Source organism: Notamacropus eugenii, chromosome 1 (genome assembly GCF_028372415.1).
Source record: "Notamacropus eugenii isolate mMacEug1 chromosome 1, mMacEug1.pri_v2, whole genome shotgun sequence".
In the NCBI taxonomy this organism is placed as follows: domain Eukaryota; kingdom Metazoa; phylum Chordata; class Mammalia; order Diprotodontia; family Macropodidae; genus Notamacropus; species Notamacropus eugenii.
This window is the reverse complement of record NC_092872.1, coordinates 102,394,138-102,413,454: the sequence shown is the minus strand read 5'-3', so window position 1 is coordinate 102,413,454 and position 19,317 is coordinate 102,394,138. Positions and strand designations below refer to the sequence as shown.

Sequence of the window (19,317 nt, the reverse complement as noted above, 5' to 3'; positions counted from 1 at the left end):
GAAAAAGCTTTATTTATATAAGAAATAGGGAGAGCAGCATTAAATAGTTTCAGTTTCTTAATAAAAGGGATATGTTTGTCCAGAAGATGGGGAGGAAGAGGGAGGTGAGATCTGGAGGTGTGTGTTAAACTTGATGGCTATCTTCAACCCTTGAAGGGGTAGTTATATGGAGAGGCTATTGGACTTTCCTGTGGTTATGTTGGCTTCTTACAGTGGGGATTTCTTTCGGGTATGGGTCATCGAGGTCTCTGTAAATTTGTATTTTTACCTCCTTCCCGGGCATGCAGATTTTGTATTTTTTTTTAAATCAAAGGAAAATGTTCTTTGCCACTAACAATATGAAAACCATCATCCAAGAGTTTCTTTTGCCCTAGTTTATCCCTAGTTTTGCAACCTGGGACTTCTCTCTTTTTCCATCGTGCATTTCTATTTGCACAAATGATCTTATCTGTATATTTAATAATGACAGCTAACACTTAGATAGCACTTAAATTTTTGAAATGTGCTTTTTTTGCATGTGATCTCAGTTGATCCTTGCAACAACTCTGGGAAGTAGAAGTTATTATTATCCCCATTGTACAGATGAGAAAACTGAGGCAGAGTTAAGTGACTTTTCCATGAGCTAGTAGGCGTCCAAAGCAGAGTTTGAACTTGGGTTTTCTTGAGTCCAAGCCCAATATTCTACTGTACAACTACTACTTGTTCTTAATAATAATGATTAACATTTATCTAGGGCTTAGTATGTGGTATGTAGCAGGCACTGAGTCTTAACTTACTGCTTTATAATTATTTCATTTGATCCTCACAATAGCCCTGGGAGGTAGATGATATAATTACCCCCATTTCACAGATCAGGAAACAGGTAAATAGAAATGACTTGCCCAAGGTCACCCAACTAGTGTCTGAGATCAGATATGAACTCAGGTCTCCTTGACTCTAGGACCTGTACTCTATCCACCGCACCACCTAGTTGCCCTTAGAAACACACCTTTCACTGGATACAGCTTGGGGTGCTGCTTCACACTGTCTTCACCATTTTAGGCTAGGGAAATGGCATTTACCAATCAAGATTTAGGAGATGGAACAGAGCAGGGCTAGAAAAGTACTTCAGGTCATTAGCATTATTAGAGGAAAGGAAAAGTCTGAAAATGGAAGGAAACTGAGGATGGAATTTTTATACATGGAACACATTCATGAAATATTTCCATAATTAAAAAATACAGGACAAATCATGAAACCTTTTAAACTTCACATTTATTGGACGTAGAAAGATCTTTATTATACTCCTGCTCCTCTTGAGCTCCTGTCCTCTTACAGTACATATTAAACAGCATGACATACTCAAAAAGAACAACTTCAAATGTAGAACATACATACACATATTCACACACACATATTTTTCCAGTCATGCCTTCCTCTTTATAACTCCATTTGGAGTTTTCTTGGCAGAGACACCGCAGTGGTTAGCCATCTCCCTCTTCAGCTCATTTTACAGATGAGGAAACTGAGGCAAACAGGATGAAGTGACTTTCCCAGGGTCACACATCTGGTAAGTGTCTGAGACTGGATTTGAATTCAGGATGATGAGTTTTCCTGACTCCCACAAGCTGCTCTATAAAGACCAAAATGCTTATTTCAAGAAATTTAGATGAAGTTATTTTTTAAACATGCATCATGTACTTTATCTGCTTTCTTCATAAGAATCTATTTTAGGTTTTTTCTTGATGGTTGAAGTCAAGACTATGAACATAAATGATGATGCTGTGCTATAAAACAGTGATGACTCAGGACTTATTGATGTGTGTAAGGTTCTTTGTTCCTATACTAAATGACCGCACGTTGCTGCCTTTTTTTTAAAGCTGTGTCTTCCTTTTATAGATTTGCTGTTTTATTTTTTGTAATCAAACTTTCACTGTTGCTGATAAACCTGACAATGGCAGTTCTTTCCCCTCCTAATTATTATTATTATTAATTATTATATTAATTATTATTATGTAGGCTTAAAAACGAGATATCTATGCTTGTCTGAAAAGCATATGTGTAAAGTAAGAGTGAATAGGGTCAGAGAGAGGGCCTAAGAAACTCTTCTAAGGGTAAAATGCCCTCTATTTTGTTTCTGTAGAGTTTCTTTTGTTTTGTTTTATTTTGACTTTGCTTCCTGTGTTCTAAATAGGCAAGATTGCTGGACAGCTGACTTCCAACTAAGTAAGTTGTTACTAAATTGGTCATCAGGAAAAAACCAAGATTTTTATTAATTCTCTCATTGGCTGTATTTAATATGTTTAACCACAAGCAATAACAGTAAAAGAAAATTACCTGAGGAGCATCTTATTAAGGATCTCCAAAACCCAGTCTAAACACTATTTATTTTTATTTCTGTTTAAAGATTTCCCTTCTATGATGGAATATGTATTTAATGCAAAAACACAGTAGCCTTGCCATCTAAGCATGACAGAAGCTAAAATAGGGTGTCTTCTCTTACCAGTTTAATATCTAAAGGCCCTCTGTGTGTGTGTGTTTTTAAGAAAAAATAATTTCTGTAAAGACCAGAGCTCAACCACATCAAATCTAGCAATAAGAATTTGATTAATCCCAATATGTGGGTAACATCACATACCAAAGTAATAGTATTTTTTAATATAAAATTGTCCCTAAGGTGGTTACTGTCATTTCTTTACCCCCTTATGAGGAGCAAAGAATAATAAATAGACTGGCCAGATGTCTCTCCTCCAATTCCTGGAGCCCATGGGCTTCACAGTTAACACATGAGAACCAAAGGAAGTTATCTTTTGTTGGAGAATTCCCCCTCTGCCTTTGATGCTGAAACACTTAAGATTTTCACAAGTATTGTTTTACTCTTTTGATGGAGTGTGGGAACATTCATGTTTCACCCAGTAATGAGCCTCGTTCTGATAAAGCCTGGTGGGACTGACAATATGTTTGTCACTTTGTAATTTTGATAGGGGATCCTTCATAGTAACTAGAGTGAAACCAATTCACCCTTCCCTGAGGTTTTGGCTTTAAAAAACAAACAAAAACATTCACAGTTCTTCTTTGTTGTAGGCTCATGAAAGTAAGATTTAATATAGAAACAGAACTAAACAATTCCATGAAATCCACAGCCAGAGTTGAGGTCAAAAATATATATTCTTTTCACATAACTATCACATAAAATGAACCTAAATGGGGGAGTGGGAGGATTTAAGGGGACAAAAACAAATTCAGGTGTGGAGGAGAGAGGTACTCTTTATCTATAGCTTTCAACATCTTTAAAAATGAGATTTTTGTCAAGTGTCTTTTCCAGAAAAGACCAGGGAAGACATGTCTAATTGAGTTTTCAAGGCTTTAGAAAACTCCATTTCCAGCAGTTCGTGGAGGGATATTCCATCATGAGCATATACCCAATTCTTCCCTGTCCAGTCGTAGCGTTTGGGACCACTAGAAGACAAGACAGGACACATTTCATGTAGAGAGTATGTGGTAAGAAGCAAGAATTCATATTTACAGAGATGCCCAGAAATGAACTCCCAAAGTGATCACATACATGATGCTTCATTATGAAGTGACTGTCCCTACAGAAATCCAGAAACACATGGGACCCTTTGTGACCCCCTCAGTTCCAGCCAAGCAATCAGTGAGGATTTATTAAGAACTTAATATATGCCAGGCACTATGCTAAGAAGTGGGAATTCAGAAAAAAGCAAAAACACTATCCCTGTCCTCAGATAGCTCACATTCTAATGGGGGAGAGAGCACACCAAGAACCAGCTACTTAGGAGACGTGGGAGTAACTGGAGGTAATCTCAGTGGGGAGGCTTCTTGCAGAAGGTGGAGTTTTCACTAAGAGTTGAAGGAAGTCAGAGAAGTTAGGAGGCAGATGCAAGAGTGAGATTACACCAAGTATTGGGGAAAGGCAGAGACAGTGCTTGAAGTTGGGAGATGTATACAGTGCATATACAGAGCAACTACTTAATAAATGATTATTGATTATTTGGTAAATTTTAGTTTTGATCTGGATCTGTAATTTCAGCAATGTTGAAACTCTAGGTAGAATGAATCCCTTTAATCAAGGTGTGCTGGGGATGGAAGCTCAATTCCAGGTGGACAGTCTCGGGCGGGTAAAGGTGGGAACTTCTAAATCTTAGAGTTCTCACGAGACCCCCCAGGAAACGACTGGGAATCGAGGTGAACCGAGCTATCTCGTGTATTTCCGCCTCTTCCCATGAGAAACGTGATGGGAGAGAGCTCTCCCCGCCCTCGAGATTGTCCTGGATCTGGGCACACTATTGTTATCTAACAGCACGGTATTCAGATGCAAACTATGCTGCTGGAGAGTTTAAGTAGGATCAGGAAAGCCTGAAAGTTCTCTTGGGCGGAGGGGCGCGGAGCGGACAGGACAACAAGGCTCCGCTTTTCCTCTCTCCTCTCTCCCCTCCCCCTCTCTCCCCGCTTGTACTTCTACTTCCAATCTCTTATTGTAAGATCTTTGCCTCCTTGGGAGATTCTTCGCTCCCTCCTAAGGAAGAATTCCCCTGCACTTGTAACTAGACCCTGAAATAAAGCTCAACCCTTGTTCGACTCTGGAACGTCCTTTCTCTCATACGAGCATCCGGTTTGGCCAACCGAAGACCTCCGATAGAGGTAAGGGAAGACTCGGGTAGCCCTCAGGCCTCTAGGCCTGGCAAAGGTGCATCAGCATCTTCTTTGTAAATTATTTTATTCCTTTTTAAAAATTATTTCTTTTTTTTCTTTTTTCTTATTAATTTATTTAACTTTTAACATTCATTTTCACAAAATTTTGGGTTCCAAATTTTCTCCCCATTTGTCCCCTCCCCCCACCCCAAAACACTGAGCATTCTAATTGCCCCTATCACCAATGTGCTCTCTCTTTTGTCATCCCTCCCTTCCCTTGTCCCCATCTTCTCTTTTGTCCTGTAGGGCAAGATAACTTTCTATACCCCTTTACCTGTATTTCTTATTTCCTAGTGGCAAGAACAGTACTCGACAGTTGTTCCTAATACTTTGAGTTCCAACTGCTCTTCATCCCTCCCTCCCCACCCATTCTCTTTGGAAGGCAAGCAATTCAATACAGGCCACATCTGTGCAGTTTTGCAAATGACTTCCATAATAGTTGTGTTGTATAAGACTAACTATATTTCCCTCCATCCTATCCTGCCCCCCCATTGCTTCTATTCTCTCTTTGGATCCTGTCCCTCCCCAAGAGTGTTGACTTCAAATTGCTCCCTCCTCCCATTGCCCTCCCTTCCATCCTCCCCCCACCCTGCTTATCCCCTTATCCCCCACTTTCCTGTATTGTAAGATAGGTTTTCATACCAAAATGAGTGTGCATTTTATTCCTTCCTTTAGTGGAATGTGATGAGAGTAAACTTCATGTTTTTCTCTCACCTCCCTTCTTTTTCCCTCCACTAAAAAGTCTTTTGCTTGCCTCTTTTATGAGAGATAATTTGCCCCATTCCAGTCCTCCCTTTCTCCTCCCAATATATTTCTCTCTCACTGCTTGATTTCATTTTTTTAAGATACGATCCCATCCTCTTCAATTCACTCCGTGCACTCTGTCTCTATGTGTGTGTGCGTGTGCGTGTGAGTGTGTGTGTGTGTAATCCCACCCAGTACCCAGATACTGAAAAGTTTCAAGAGTTACAAATATTGTCTTTCCATGTAGGAATGTAAACAGTTCAACTTTAGTAAGTCCCTTGTGACTTCTCTTTGCTGTTTACCTTTTCATACTTCTCTTCATTCTTGTGTTTGAAAGTCAAATTTTCTTTTCAGCTCTGGTCTTTTCATCAAGAATGCTTGAAAGTCCTTGATTTCATTGAAAGACCATTTTTTCCCCTGAAGTATTATACTCAGTTTTGGGGTAGGTGATTCTTGGTTTTAGTCCTAGTTCCTTTGACTTCTGGAATATCATATTCCATGTCCTTCGATCCCTTAATGTAGAAGCTGCTACATCTTGTGTTATCCTGATTGTATTTCCACAATACTTGAATTGTTTCTTTCTAGCTGCTTGCAATATTTTCTCCTTGACCTGGGAACTCTGGAATTTGGCCACAATGTTCCTAGGAGTTTCTCTTTTTGGATCTCTTTTAGGTGGTGATCGGTGGATTCCTTGAATACTTATTTTGCCCTCTGGTTCTAGAATCTCAGGGCAGTTTTCCTTGATAATTTCATGAAAGATGATGTCTAGGCTCTTTTTTTGATCATGGCTTTCAGGTAGGCCCATAATTTTTAAATTGTCTCTCCTGGAACTATTTTCCAGGTCAGTTGTTTTTCCAATGAGATATTTCACATTATCTTCCATTTTTTCATTCTTTTGGTTTTGTTTTGTGATTTCTTGGTTTCTCATCAAGTCATTAGCCTCCATCTGTTCCATTCTAATTTTGAAAGAACTATTTTCTTCAGTGAGCTTTTGAACCTCCTTTTCCATTTGGCTAACTCTGCTTTTGAAAGCATTCTTCTCCTCATTGGCTTTTTGAACCTCTTTTGCCAATTGAGTTAGCCTATTTTTCAAGGTGTTATTTTCTTCAGCATTTTTTTGGGTCTCCTTTAGCAAGGTGTGGACCTGCTTTTCATGCTTTTCTTTCATCTCTCTCATTTCTCTTCCCAGTTTTTCCTCCACCTCTCTAACTTGATTTTTGAAGTCCTTTTTGAGCTCTTCCATGGCCTGAGCCCATGGTATATTTATTTTGGATGTGTGGGATACAGAAGCTTTGACTTCTGTGTCTTTCCCTGATGGTAAGCATTGTTCTTCCTCATCAGAAAGGAAGGGAGGAATTATCTGCTTACCAAGAAAGTAACCTTCTATAGTCTTATTTTTTTTTCCCTTTTCTGGGCATTTTCCCAGCCAGTGACTTGACTTCTGAGCATCCTCTTCACACCCACTTGGCCTCCAGATCCACCCAGCCAGCACTTGGGGTCTGAGATTCAAATGCTGCTTCCCAGCCTCAGGGCTTTGGGCAGGGGCGGGGCTGCTATTCAGTGTGAGATTAAGTTCAGCTGCTCAGGTAGGGGCAGGGCCGCCTCATGGGCTCAGTTCCCTCAGGGGGTTTATGTGGAGACCTTCAACAATGGATCCAAGCTCCTGCCTGCTTGGGGAGCCCTGGTTCGCTGCTGCCCCTGCTGCTGCTTCCCGAGGGGGCCCGAGCCACGGGGACACCCCACTCCCCTGTCAGTCACCCAAAAAGACTTTCTCACCGACCCCCACCACCTGTGGGTGGAGGGACCCGCACGGCTGCTGGAGATTCTGTCCCTGAAGCCTGCTGGGATCTGCTCCTCTCGGAGCCGCGCGGCCAAGGCAGGGCTGGGCTCCGCTCCCGGTCCAGGTCCGGTGCGCTATGAACCTTTCGCGTCAGGTTTTCAAGGCTCTCTGGAACAGAAATCTCGTCTGCTCTGTTGTTCTGTGGCTTCTGCTGCTCCAGAATTTGTTGGGAGTTCTTCTTTACAGATATTTTATGGGCTGTGGGTTCAGAGCTAGCATATGTGTGTCTTTCTACTCCACCATCTTGGCTCCTCCCCAAATTATTTTATTCTTACAGAATAGTTTGCCTAGGATTATACAACCATGTCTTAGTATTAGGCAATTAGGTGGTACAGCATCTGGAGTCAGGTAGACCCAAGTTCAAATCTGGTCTCAGACACGTTATTTAGGCTATGTTTGCCTCAGTTTCTCAACTGTAAAATAGGGATAATAATAGCACCTACCTTCCAGGGTTTTGTGAGGATCAAATGAATTATAACAGTAGGTGCTATACAAATGCATCATTATTACTATTACGTGTTAGAGATGTGACTTGAACTCTGGTTTTTCTAACAGAGGCTGGGCCTCCATTCACTGGGACATGCCTCCTGTTTTAAAAATATAATATCTACATAAATATTTCTTAGATTGGAATGTAAATTAAAAATCCTCCTTTTTCTATATTTAAACTGAAATAGAGTTGTGATGTGTGAATTATTCAAAGATCAAAATACTGTGCGATGGTTTTCTTTAGATCAGAGGAGAGATACAGGGAGAATAAGGATATTACTCATTTACCTTTCCAAACAGGAGTGGGATAGGTACGGAAGGAGGCAAAACACTACATTTGCTCAGCTTTAGAGCTGAGAACTCCAAGGCTGTACAGTCCAAAATCCTCCACTCCCAGCCCGGTATTCTACAGATGAGGAAACTGAGGCTGCCAAGTGGCTGCCAAGATCACAAAGACAGGAAAAGGGCCAAACCTGGATCTGAACCGTGATCTTCTGACTCCCAAAGCCAGTTCTCTTTTCATTAAACCAGAGAGTTTCTTGGTACTACCTTATGGCTGCTTAGTATTACCATATACTGTCAGTGAGTAAGATTAGTCCATACTCTACAGACTGGCTTCCAAGTTCATATAATAAGTACAGCTGCTATCAGAATGACTCTCTCTGGCCTTTTCACCTGAATCAAAACTAAAAGAGGAATAAAACAGTCAAAGGATGGAGTGGAAAAATTACTGCCACCTTATCCTACTCACTACTCCTTGGTTTACTGTATTGCTCTGGGAACTGAATGGGAAATGGGATGTAGCACTTGGGGCTTCCCAACTGTGGGAAAGGAGTCTGCAGGGCTAGTAAGGGAAAGCAGGGGGGAGAGCGCAGCTTAACATCCCAATGAATATTCTTTGGAACAGGAACAATATACACAGGCACTTGTAAATAAGCATAAATCAAACTGATTGTAAGCTGTGGAGAGATTTCCTTTTTTGTAGCTCTGGAGCTGATGGCTGTTTGGAGTCAGGATTATCTGCTCCAATTACTTTGTTATGTATCTTGTTTTTCTCACATCTGGAGCAAAAGATGACATTTAGATTCACTCATGAGGGCTACTATTTTAGGGGTGATATTTCATTACATGTTGTCAAGAATGCTTGGCATGAATATAACGATTTAAGACTTAAAGGATCTATTGGAAAAAAATTATTTGACCCTTACAAGCTGTGCTGAATTTTCTTCTACTGACAGTAATTCTTTGACATCCTAGTTCACTGAGGAGAAAATCTAGCAGGATGGTTGCCTAAATAGCCTTGACTAAAGATCGTACCTCACTCCTCCTGAGAGCCTCAAAAATGGCTTCATAGGGATCAAATAAAAGAAAAAAGAAGAGAAGGAAAGTAAACCTTCCTATTGCCACCATGATCACCACAAAAATCGCCACATGCAGGAAATTACTTGGCTCCCTCCTCCAGAACTGAATTTCCAATTCATCTCCCTTCCATTTGAGCATGGCCCCCTAGCTTGTGTGTAGTGATATGGCAGTGTTTAATCATCTCCACTTAGCTGTGACACTGGGTCCTGCTCGATCTGTTTTGGAGAGTAGAGTGGAATAAAATCAGCATTTCCTTGCCCCCAGTGATGGAGAAAAGGCTGAACAAATGTAATGGAACATTACTATGCTGTAAGAAACAATACATATGATGAATTCAGAGAAGCAGGGGAAGACTATTGTGAACTGAGAGGCAAAGTGAACTAAGCAGAGTCAGGAAAACAGTCTATGTAATAGCTACAAAAATATAAATGGAAAGAACAGCCACCAATTCAATTCAAAACCATCAAAAATGAATGTAGCAAAATTACAAACAATTAATTTTGCCCTAAAGATGAGAAACGAGGAACAGACATCCCCTCATTTCTCTGCAGGGAAAGTGGTGGTAGTAGAACGGTGGTTAAATGACTTGCCGAGGGTCATACATTTAGGAAATGTCCGAGACCACATTTGAACTCAAGTCTTCCTGACTTCAGGTCCAGTTCTTTGTATATATGACACTGTGCCACCTACTTGACCAATTAAAAATCAGCCGCCTTTGGAGTGGTTTTAAAGTTCAATGAAATACGTGAAAATCATAGAAGGTGAGAGCTACATAGGACCTTAGAAGTCATGTAGTCTAACCCCTCATTTATTGATGAGAAAAATGAGACCCTAGAAAGAAGTTTACCTAAGGTCATCCAAGTAGTAAATGGTGGACCTGGTGTTTGCTTTTTCCACAACATCACTGTGATCTCTTTAAAAGTCAAAAGAAGGAGTATGTGAGATGAGTGGGGACAGAGGGAGCAGCTGAGGGAGAAGTGTGGTTGAGTAAAGGCAGCAGGCCTACAGTGGGCACAAGTCTAGATGGGGGAAATAAGAGGGGGAGGATGGTCCTAGTACAACTGCCTAGTGGGGCCCTGTCTGGATTTTGATCTTTTAAAAGACAGTGAGGGCGAGGGTCAAATAGACTGTTATCAAGCAGCTCACAGGAAGTAGCCTGTTAAAACTCTTACAAAAGTTACTTGTTTATCAAGACCTCATGCATAAAGATATTGCCAGGCTGCCCAGTAGGAGACATCTCCCCAGCTTTTGAGTAGACTGGCGAAGTTGATAGGAGACATTTGTAAAGCACTTTGCAAACCTAAAGCCCTCCATAAATGCTAGCTATTATTATTATTAATTATATTACACAGGCACGCTTGTGTAAGCACTATGTAGTACCATACTCCTCTTCATCCCCAGTGATCATAAAAAAAGTATGAAGGTTCCTATCCATTGAGCTACACATATTACTACCATAAGGGCCATATATATGTGGCAACCACATTTTAAAACAACAGTGGGACTAACCATGCTGGAGACCAGCTTGGAGTTATTCTGAGAAAGTGACTAAGATGTCCCTACCCTTTTGGCCCAGACAGCCCAACGCATATATCCCAAAGAAGTTAACGATAAGGAAGCCACAAAAATATTCACAGTAGTCTTTTTTTTTTTTTTGGAGAAGCAAATAACTAGAAATAAAGTAGAGGCCCAGCAATTAGGGAATGGAAACAAACTGTAACACATGAATGTAATGGAATATGACTGAAGATATGGTGGATGAAAATGAAGAACATGGAAAAGCATGAGAAGACTCATGATAATTTACACAAAGCAAACTTAGCCGAACCAGGAAAGCAATATGTATGACTCAAACATAAATAAAAAGATCAATAGCAAATTTGTGTTTTTATATGTGTATTTATATATACTGAATGCTGTGAAATTATAATGACCAAACTTGGCCCTGAAGAAAAGGTTATGAGAACTTTGCCTCCCCCTTCCTTCTTTGCAGTGATTAAATGGGGAAGAAGCAAGGAGAGGATGACTAGAGGTGTGGAACACTGGATGTAATGCTGGATTTGGCTGTTGTGTTAGTTTTGCCAAACATTTCCTTTTTTCTTTTTAATTCCTTGTCAAAAGAGTGGCTCTTGGTGAGTGAGAGATACACTGGGAAATAAAGGTCATATAGAAACAAAAGATTATCAGTATAATTAAAAAAAAATGGAACTGCTATACTACACCTCAATATTATGCAAATGAAGAAATCAAATCATGTTTACATGTTAATGATACCTGTATTCATCAGAAGGCACCTGGAGGAAAACTGTTCTATGACAGTCTTTGGGTATGGCTATGGCCAAGAAACCCAGCCACCCTTTGGTCAGCTTGGTGACACACTTCTCCAAATCTAGCTAGGCTGGTCCTCAAACAACAGACACAGAAGCAGGCCCATGCTGGTAAAGTCAAGGCATGTCCCTTGTGAAATAACTCCACATAGTTAAAGTCTCTTATTCATACTCTCAGCCTGTAACACAAAGATCTGCCTTCTCCCTACAACCAGAATTGTAAAGAGGTCTTCTATCCCCTTGTCAGTTACACAGCTCCTTTAATTCTTAAAGGTATGTCCCCCACTCCCTTTAGGAGTAATTTAAGGAATAATAAGCTCTTTTAGAGTAAGACCTAATTTATAAGATAAATTGCTTCTTTTTTGGTGTCGTTTTCTGAAGATAGAATCCTCTTTTCTTCTGTATGCTAATCCTGTTTTGATACCTTTTTCTTTTTTTAGAAAACAAGGAGTTGTTTCCATACTTCCTGTCTGGCTTGGGTGGTGGATAGTGTCAGTACCAGAATCAAATACTGTCTCTTACTCATTCCAGCTGTATGACCGGGGGCAGGTTTCTTAACCTCTCAGAGGTCCAAGTAACTCTCGATCTGTAAGTCAAAGCTGAATTGCTGCTCTGTGTTGGTGAAGGTCCAATTTCTGTTTGTGGCTTCTTTTCCTTTATCATTAAGTCATGTGAACTGTTTCTTGCCTTTGAATACTTATTTTAGATTAGCTATTGTTCATGCTTTAGGAAAATCCATGGGTATCTTCTTATGCATCCCATTTACTTTCCAGATCACAATGCTATCCTTTCCTTGTTTCTTCCCGCTTCTGTCATGAAGGATGGGGGTGAAATCCATCATTAGGGAACATCGATCATGCTATATACATTTACTGAATGGATCTTAACATGAAGCATCTTATCTTTAAATGATTTTGTAATAAGTGGTCTATGAGAAAAATAACCAGGCCTTTTCTATTAATAATCTAACTGAAATTGAATTTTTTTGGTTATTAACGGAATCTATAAAGAAAAGTTCTACAGATGGTAAGCCTTAATTTATGTGAAAAATGATCATAATTCATCTATGAGTATAACTTGTTCAACAAGACACTTCTGAGGAGTTTTTCTTTCTTTTTAAAAATATTCTCATACTACATAAAGGTCAGGCAAATGGTAATTAACATTCAGGCACTTTCACTTTGATTGGGACATTTCCAAAGCCCATGCTTTTCAAACAGTATTATTCATCGAAGTTTGCACAACTTTTACCTTTTCTTTTCCTTTTTTTTGCTCATTCCCCAGCATTTCACATAGAAAACCTGGTCAGCAGGGATAATGTGGCTACAAAAGGCCATTGTGTTTCCATAGGTAAATCAACCAATGTCACAGGAAGCACCTGGAAAAATTCTCAACCAACCCAAACAATTTGAAAGATAAATTTTGACTAGAGAGGGAAAAATAGAAAAACACATTTTTTTAAAGAAAAAAACTAGTATTTGTAACCTACCCTACATGGATTGTCAGCAGAGTCTTAAAAATTTTTTTTGGCATATATTGCAGATGAAAAATGCTACTTGGGTTTTCCATAAATTTATTATTATTCACTGAAATATATTTTGAAGCAAGACTTGTATAGCCTTATGTTACTGTCAAGTGTGTCCAAATAAAACATGGGCTAGCATGACCTTTTTGAGTCTCTAGACATAGCTGTATATTTTTTTGGTGGTTGCCATGACTACTAGTATTATCCTCTAGAAATGGAGATGAAGCTACTGACGCATATATTCTGAGATATTTTTTCAGGAGTGATCCATCCATGTTTTTTTCACTTAGTCCCTGCTGTGAACAAGTGCATGAATTTGTAGGAAAACTGGCCATGGATAGGGGATGAGGCCATGGACTGAGATGAAACTAACTGGTTCATATAAGAATAAAACCTCCATCTCCTGCTTCGCTAGCACTGGGAGGATGTAGTGTAGTGAAAGGAGTGTTAGATATGGAGCCAGTGTGATGAGTTCAAATCTTGTTTCAGACAATTATTAGCTGTGTGACCCTCAGCAAGTTAATTCCTCTCCCAGTGCCTCACTTTCCTCATCTGTGCAATAAGGATGGTTAACAGTACTTACATAATAGGGTTACTATGAGGCTCAAATGAGGTAACAAAGGTAAAGTGCTTGGCATGCCTTAAAGCACTAAATAAATGCTAGTTATATGGTTATTATTATTATCTGGCCGCCCCCACATGCACCTCCCCATTGTCTTGTGCAGGAGACTCATTCTCAAGTCTTCTAAAGCTGCTGTGGGCCACATCTCAAAGCTTTATGACAAAGTCAGCAGGAGACTGGAATTTATAAGATGGATTTTAGTTTCTAGGAGAGTCTAGGGATATAAAGGAGCTCAGTCATTTTCTAAAAGGAATCCTCCTGTTTAATGCTAAGACCAGCCCATTATCTATTTATGTTGCCAGTCCTAGAAAAAAATGCAGATACAGAGATTCTATAGACTGTTCATCCAAATGCCATGGTAAAATCTAGGCAATCACCAGGGATAGCATGAATTTGAAACATAAATTATGAGCCTGAAGGAAGTGAGAGCAATGGTTTACTAATATCTGAACCTTACTGAACTTACTTATGACAAAGAGTGACTGAACACAGCATAGTGAAGAGATCATTTATAAGTTGCCCCCCTGCTAATTATCCAAGAATTAATGTGAATACTAGGACAGAAAAACATGCAGCACCCTTTACGCTGAACCACGTGCTTTCTCCTTTCTTAATCCTCTCCAGTAAATGTGCATCTGTGCAAAGTCTGTGTATGTAGGACGTGACTCCGACAGTTTTTGCCCAGCCCTTAAAAACTCTTGTGCATTTCAGTCAGACCTGCTGCCACATGCTGCAAATGGAATTCCGTTAACCTTTGATTTCTATGTTTGCAGCAGCCAAAGAAGAAATGCAAAATAAATCCAGGGGTCAAAGTATAACTTGTTTTGGTACCAAAATTGTATTGTGCATGGGGAAAAGCCCCGAAATGGACTGTGTAAGTCTAATGACCAACCTTGTCCCTGACAAAGAGAGGAAAACACTTGTGTCTCCTTTGCAAAAACTGAGAGGGGTGTGTGGAGATTAGGGATGACTCTTTACCAGTACCTTCAGATTGCTGATGTGCTGGTAGTTGGTTTGGATGTACTGTTTTTTTCTCCTGCTCTTCTCTAATGTTTCTTACAAGGGTTGGTTTGATGGATAGGGGAGGAAGGAAGGATATGCTTGGACATAAAGGTAATGTGAATATAAAAGCTATTAAAATTAAAAAAATTATACAATGTGAAACAAGACTTTGACACAGACATGCCATTAATTCAGGGATGATGAAGACTGCCTACCCTCATTCCTAAAAGACACACTTTTTAAAAAATTCACATATCTTTTTGGTTAAATAGCTTCATGTCTGTTTATAGAAACTAAATTATCAGCAAGGAGAAGTCACATGATTGGGGTGAATTTTCCTGTGCAGAACAAGAAATAAATGTATGCAAACATACAAGAAGATTCACTTTTAAAGCTAGTTAATAATGGGTGGGGGATGAGAAGAGAGAAAGGGCAGCACAGGAAATTATTAAGGTATATTACAATTCAATTTGTACCTACTGACATTTTTCCAGAACAAGATAATTTAACATACCTGGATGGGGAAGACAACCAGATCTGCTTGTTGGGTGTCTGTTTGTTGATCACATAGGTTCCCAGGTCACCACCAAGGTTTACTGTTAGAACACCATTCTAGGAGGGGGGAATTGAAAATTTGCATCATGTCATAATTGCTTTGAACTTCCTGGTTGCTCAATACTTTGTAATCACATTCAAACACAACAGATATCACAACAATCTTGACTTAAGGTTTAGAAACAATAATATCTCACAACTTTAAAAGCCCTTCACATTCTTAATCTCATTTGATCCTTACTAAAAACCCTGTGTAAATGCAAGTTAGGGCAGCTATGATGAGCCCTACTTCTACAGAGGAGGAAACTGAGGTCCAGAGTTCTGCTCAAGGTCACAACATGGAGGCAGTTCTCTAACTGCCTAGTCTTATACCCAGGGTAGTGTTCTTATATACTCAATATCCACAAACACTCAAAATGCATATATAAACAAACAATAAAATTAGACATGTAAAATTCATCCATGTTCACAAAAAGAATATCAAACAGGTCAAATACACTTAACCATTTACTTTGCTTATTGTGGGAGGATGATAGTGAAGAATTCTAAAGCCAATTTCACATGTTACTAGAAAGTATTTTTTTAATTCTTAGAAGACACCTCTCTCATGCTTCAAGTCACACATGGAAGTATACCTGTTCACTCACCTTTGCCCTCCAAATAACTAATGTAAATTTTAAAATACCTTTTCAATGACAGAGCCTTTTATTTCCATATCTTCTGTGCCAATTTGAGATGTACAGGATATAGGAGAAACAGATTAGAAAAATAAAATTCCCTTTAGTCAGACTAGCAATGAATGATTTTCTGAGTCATCTTCACTACATATCAGCTGTGACCTGAAGAAGTTTCTCTACAACACCTATGTGGATGTAACCTATTCCTCTGGGTCAGTACCCAACCCCATGGCAACCTGTTATGAAGAATTACAACAAAAATTTCTACAAGTATGAAAACAAACTATTTAAATAAAAGTAACGATAACAATAATAGCACAATCATTAGGTATGGGAAGCCATTACAAGCAGCTTATTTTTCAGGCAAACCTAATCAATCCTAACTGTGCAGTGACAATTAAAACTAGACCCAATTACAGTACTAATATGTTATTAAATGGGGTGTATGAAGAATGCCACATTAGAGTTAGAACAAGAAATAAGAGGATGCTTCTGATTTACTGTTTCTTTTTTTATATGTATTATGAAATAGTTTCTATTTCAAAGTATGTTCATAACAGAACAAATATTCAAATTAAAGTTAATTTTTTCATTTGACATTTCAATGAGCAAAATGCTTGATTACAAGTAAGACGGTATTATCAACCTACTCAATTATGCTCCCAGTTACCTCGTGAAAGACATAACAGAGGTCCTACACCCTTTGGACACATAGGATAGGCCTTTCTGATGCAATTTGGTTCTCACTTTTCATCTTTAAAGTAGATTAATAAATTTTATGCCCAGGAAACATCTGGCAACAGAGCAACATATTCCTACATTAATTGTTTTAAAAAATTGTTTGAATGATGCTAATTAAGAATCAGGATGCTAATATTCATTAATGAACTCAATGAACAACCATTTCTTAAGTGCCTACTATGTGACAGGCATCATAATTTTTTTCTTGAAATAAGTTTTTCCAGTTTACTTGTAGGGACATGTTTTTTGCTTGGTAGAATCACAGCAATTTTGATAAAAATTCTAGTCAGTGCTTAAAATCTTATGTACAAGTGGGGAAAAATCCAAGAGATTTTTATTTAGACTATTCAGAAAAGCATCTGCAAGTAATGAAAACTGCATATCAGCAGTGGTGATACATACTTTAACCTTTAAGGTTCAGACATTTAGTACTTAAGACAAAGAGTATTTCCTCATGGCAGCAGAGGAAAAGAGCACAAGACTTGGAATCAGAAGACCAGCATTCAAGGTTTGGCAAACTACTTTGCGTCTGAGCCTCAGTTTTCTCCTCTAGAAGACGAGGATGCTAATACTACCTATGCTACCTATCTATCCCACGTAGTTGTGGAGAAAATGCTTGAGGATAAAGTCCTTATAGAAATGGGAATTGTCATTATTACTGCTTGTGCTATCTACCACACAGGAAAGCATTGTGTAAGCTGCAAAGCACTATTTACATGTGAGTTATAATTAAATAACAATTATGACTGTGATCCAGGGTTCTTTTCACACACAGTTTTCTTGTTTAACACAAATGCTTTTGTTTAAATTTTTTCTCAATCATACGTAATTTTAGCATTCATTTTCTTAAAAGTTTGAGTTCCAAATTCTCTTCCTTCCCTCCCTGCTTTCTTCAGAAGGCAAGCATTTTGATATAGATTATTCATGTACAGTTATGCAAAACATTTCCATATTAGTCATGTTACAAAAGAAAACACGGGAAAATAAAAAGAAAGTAAAAAAGTATGCTTTGATGTGCATACAGACTCCATCAGTTCTTTCTCAGGAGTTCAACAGCATTTTTCATCATAGGTCCTTTAGAATGGTCTTGGATCATCGTGTTGTTGAGAATAGCTAAGTCCTTCGTAGTTGATCATTGTCCAATATTGGTGTTACTGTGTACAGAGTTCTTCTGGTTCTGCTCATTTCACTTTGCATCAGTTCATATAAGTCTTTCCGGATTTTTCTGAAAGCTTCCTGCTCATGGTTTCTTGTAGCACAACAGTATTCCATCACAATCGTATACCACTTGTTCTGCCATTCCCTAATTGATGGGTACCCTCTCAATTTCCAATTCTTTGCCACTACAAAAAGAGCTGCTATAAATTGAGTGTTTTGTCTTAAAAGGAGTCTTCAGACATAAAAATGCAGTATGAACTTCTACCCATTAAAAATTTGAGACAAATAGAAAAACAATCTTTTCCTCACTAGAGGATAACTCTAAATGTTTTCAAAATTACACTTGACCTCTCTTTCTGAAGAAAGTGAAGTCATTAAAAGTATATCCCTTCAGTTTTGTTAATGCTAGGAAAATAGTTTTTAAGTGTGCAAGTCTAAATGCTTTTCAAGTAAATTAAGAACAAAAATACTTCACACTTTCAAAAAAGATGCCAATAAAATGGCAGTTGTACAAAGATTCAAGCCAATCTCCAATATCACAAGTTAGTTATAATACCATGTAATGGTTTTCTGACAAAGAGCTTATAGTATTAAAAACAGGAATAAAAATACCTTTTAATAATGATGGCTATGCTAATTATTTATACATGCATATACTTACCTTAGTCTCCCATTCAGAACGACTTACTACTGACTGAATTTGAGTATAGATTTTTTGTATTTTATTTAAATCTCTGTCCAACAAATTACCATTGTAAACAAATGTATCTATACCAAGGTACATGCTAGAATTCTGATGAAAGCAGGTACATGAGAATGTTTTACTCTTCATCTGGACATCCATCATCTTCGTGGGATCAGGTTGCGAAGGACAAGATTTTCTTTCAGGTTTTCCTAGGCTGCTAGTTCCTGCCTCTGCTTCATCAAGAATTAGATTCTCATTTTCTGAGTGTTTAGATGACATCCCAAAGAATTCTCCAAATCCTTTTTGCCATGGGGGTGTTGGCCATATACGTACTGGGTTCCCACCTGCATACTTACTTTCATCTTTCCAGGACAGAGGCGAAGGAGAGGCGTTGGCAAAGCTGGAGTGACCCAGAGCCTTCTGTGGCACTCAAGCTGCCACCATTTTGTGGTAGGAGCCTGGCAGGCAGTTGGCCTTAGTCTGCACCATGACCAAAGTGGGAGGGGATGGCAAAACAACAGGGACAGAGACAAGGCCAGCAGACAGAACTCAGACCCTCCAGAGAGCTGTGCAGCTGGATTTACTATTTACCATTTCTAAGCCTTAAATTGAAGGGGGGAAATCATGCTAAAAAATAATTCCCTGCCATTGGACTCAGAGATACCATTGCTAGGCATATACTACAAGGAGGTCAAAGACAGAAAAAAGGTCCCAAATTCACCAAAATATTCATAGCAGCACTTGTAGTAGAAAAAACTAGGAAATAAAGTAGATGCCGAGTGACTAGGGAATGGCTAAACAAATTGTAGTATATAAACGTAATGAATATTACTGTGCTGTAAGTACTAAGGAAAATGAAGAATTCAGAGAAGCATGGAAAGACTTAAATGAATTGATA

General features: G+C 38.8%; 1 protein-coding gene and 1 pseudogene across 3 annotated transcripts in view; both read right to left on the bottom strand.

Moving 5' to 3' along the window:
• Positions 1-1,232: 1,232 nt before the first annotated feature.
• Positions 1,233-19,317, bottom strand: part of FXN (frataxin) — a 33,077-nt gene continuing 14,992 nt past the window's right edge. Inside the window, exons 4-5 of one of the 3 annotated variants that reach the window (XM_072611103.1) lie at positions 15,118-15,215; positions 1,233-1,612 (exon numbers count right to left, since the gene is read on the bottom strand). In XM_072611103.1, the coding sequence (XP_072467204.1) occupies positions 1,576-1,612; positions 15,118-15,215 (135 nt within the window). In that variant the 3' untranslated portion in view covers positions 1,233-1,575. Of the gene's footprint in view, positions 1,613-3,053; positions 3,439-12,072; positions 12,264-15,117; positions 15,216-19,317 lie in introns of those variants that run through there. The other 2 variants (XM_072611086.1, XM_072611093.1) reach the window with 2 other exon arrangements.
• Positions 18,464-19,005, bottom strand: LOC140505275 (PCNA-associated factor pseudogene; annotated as a pseudogene).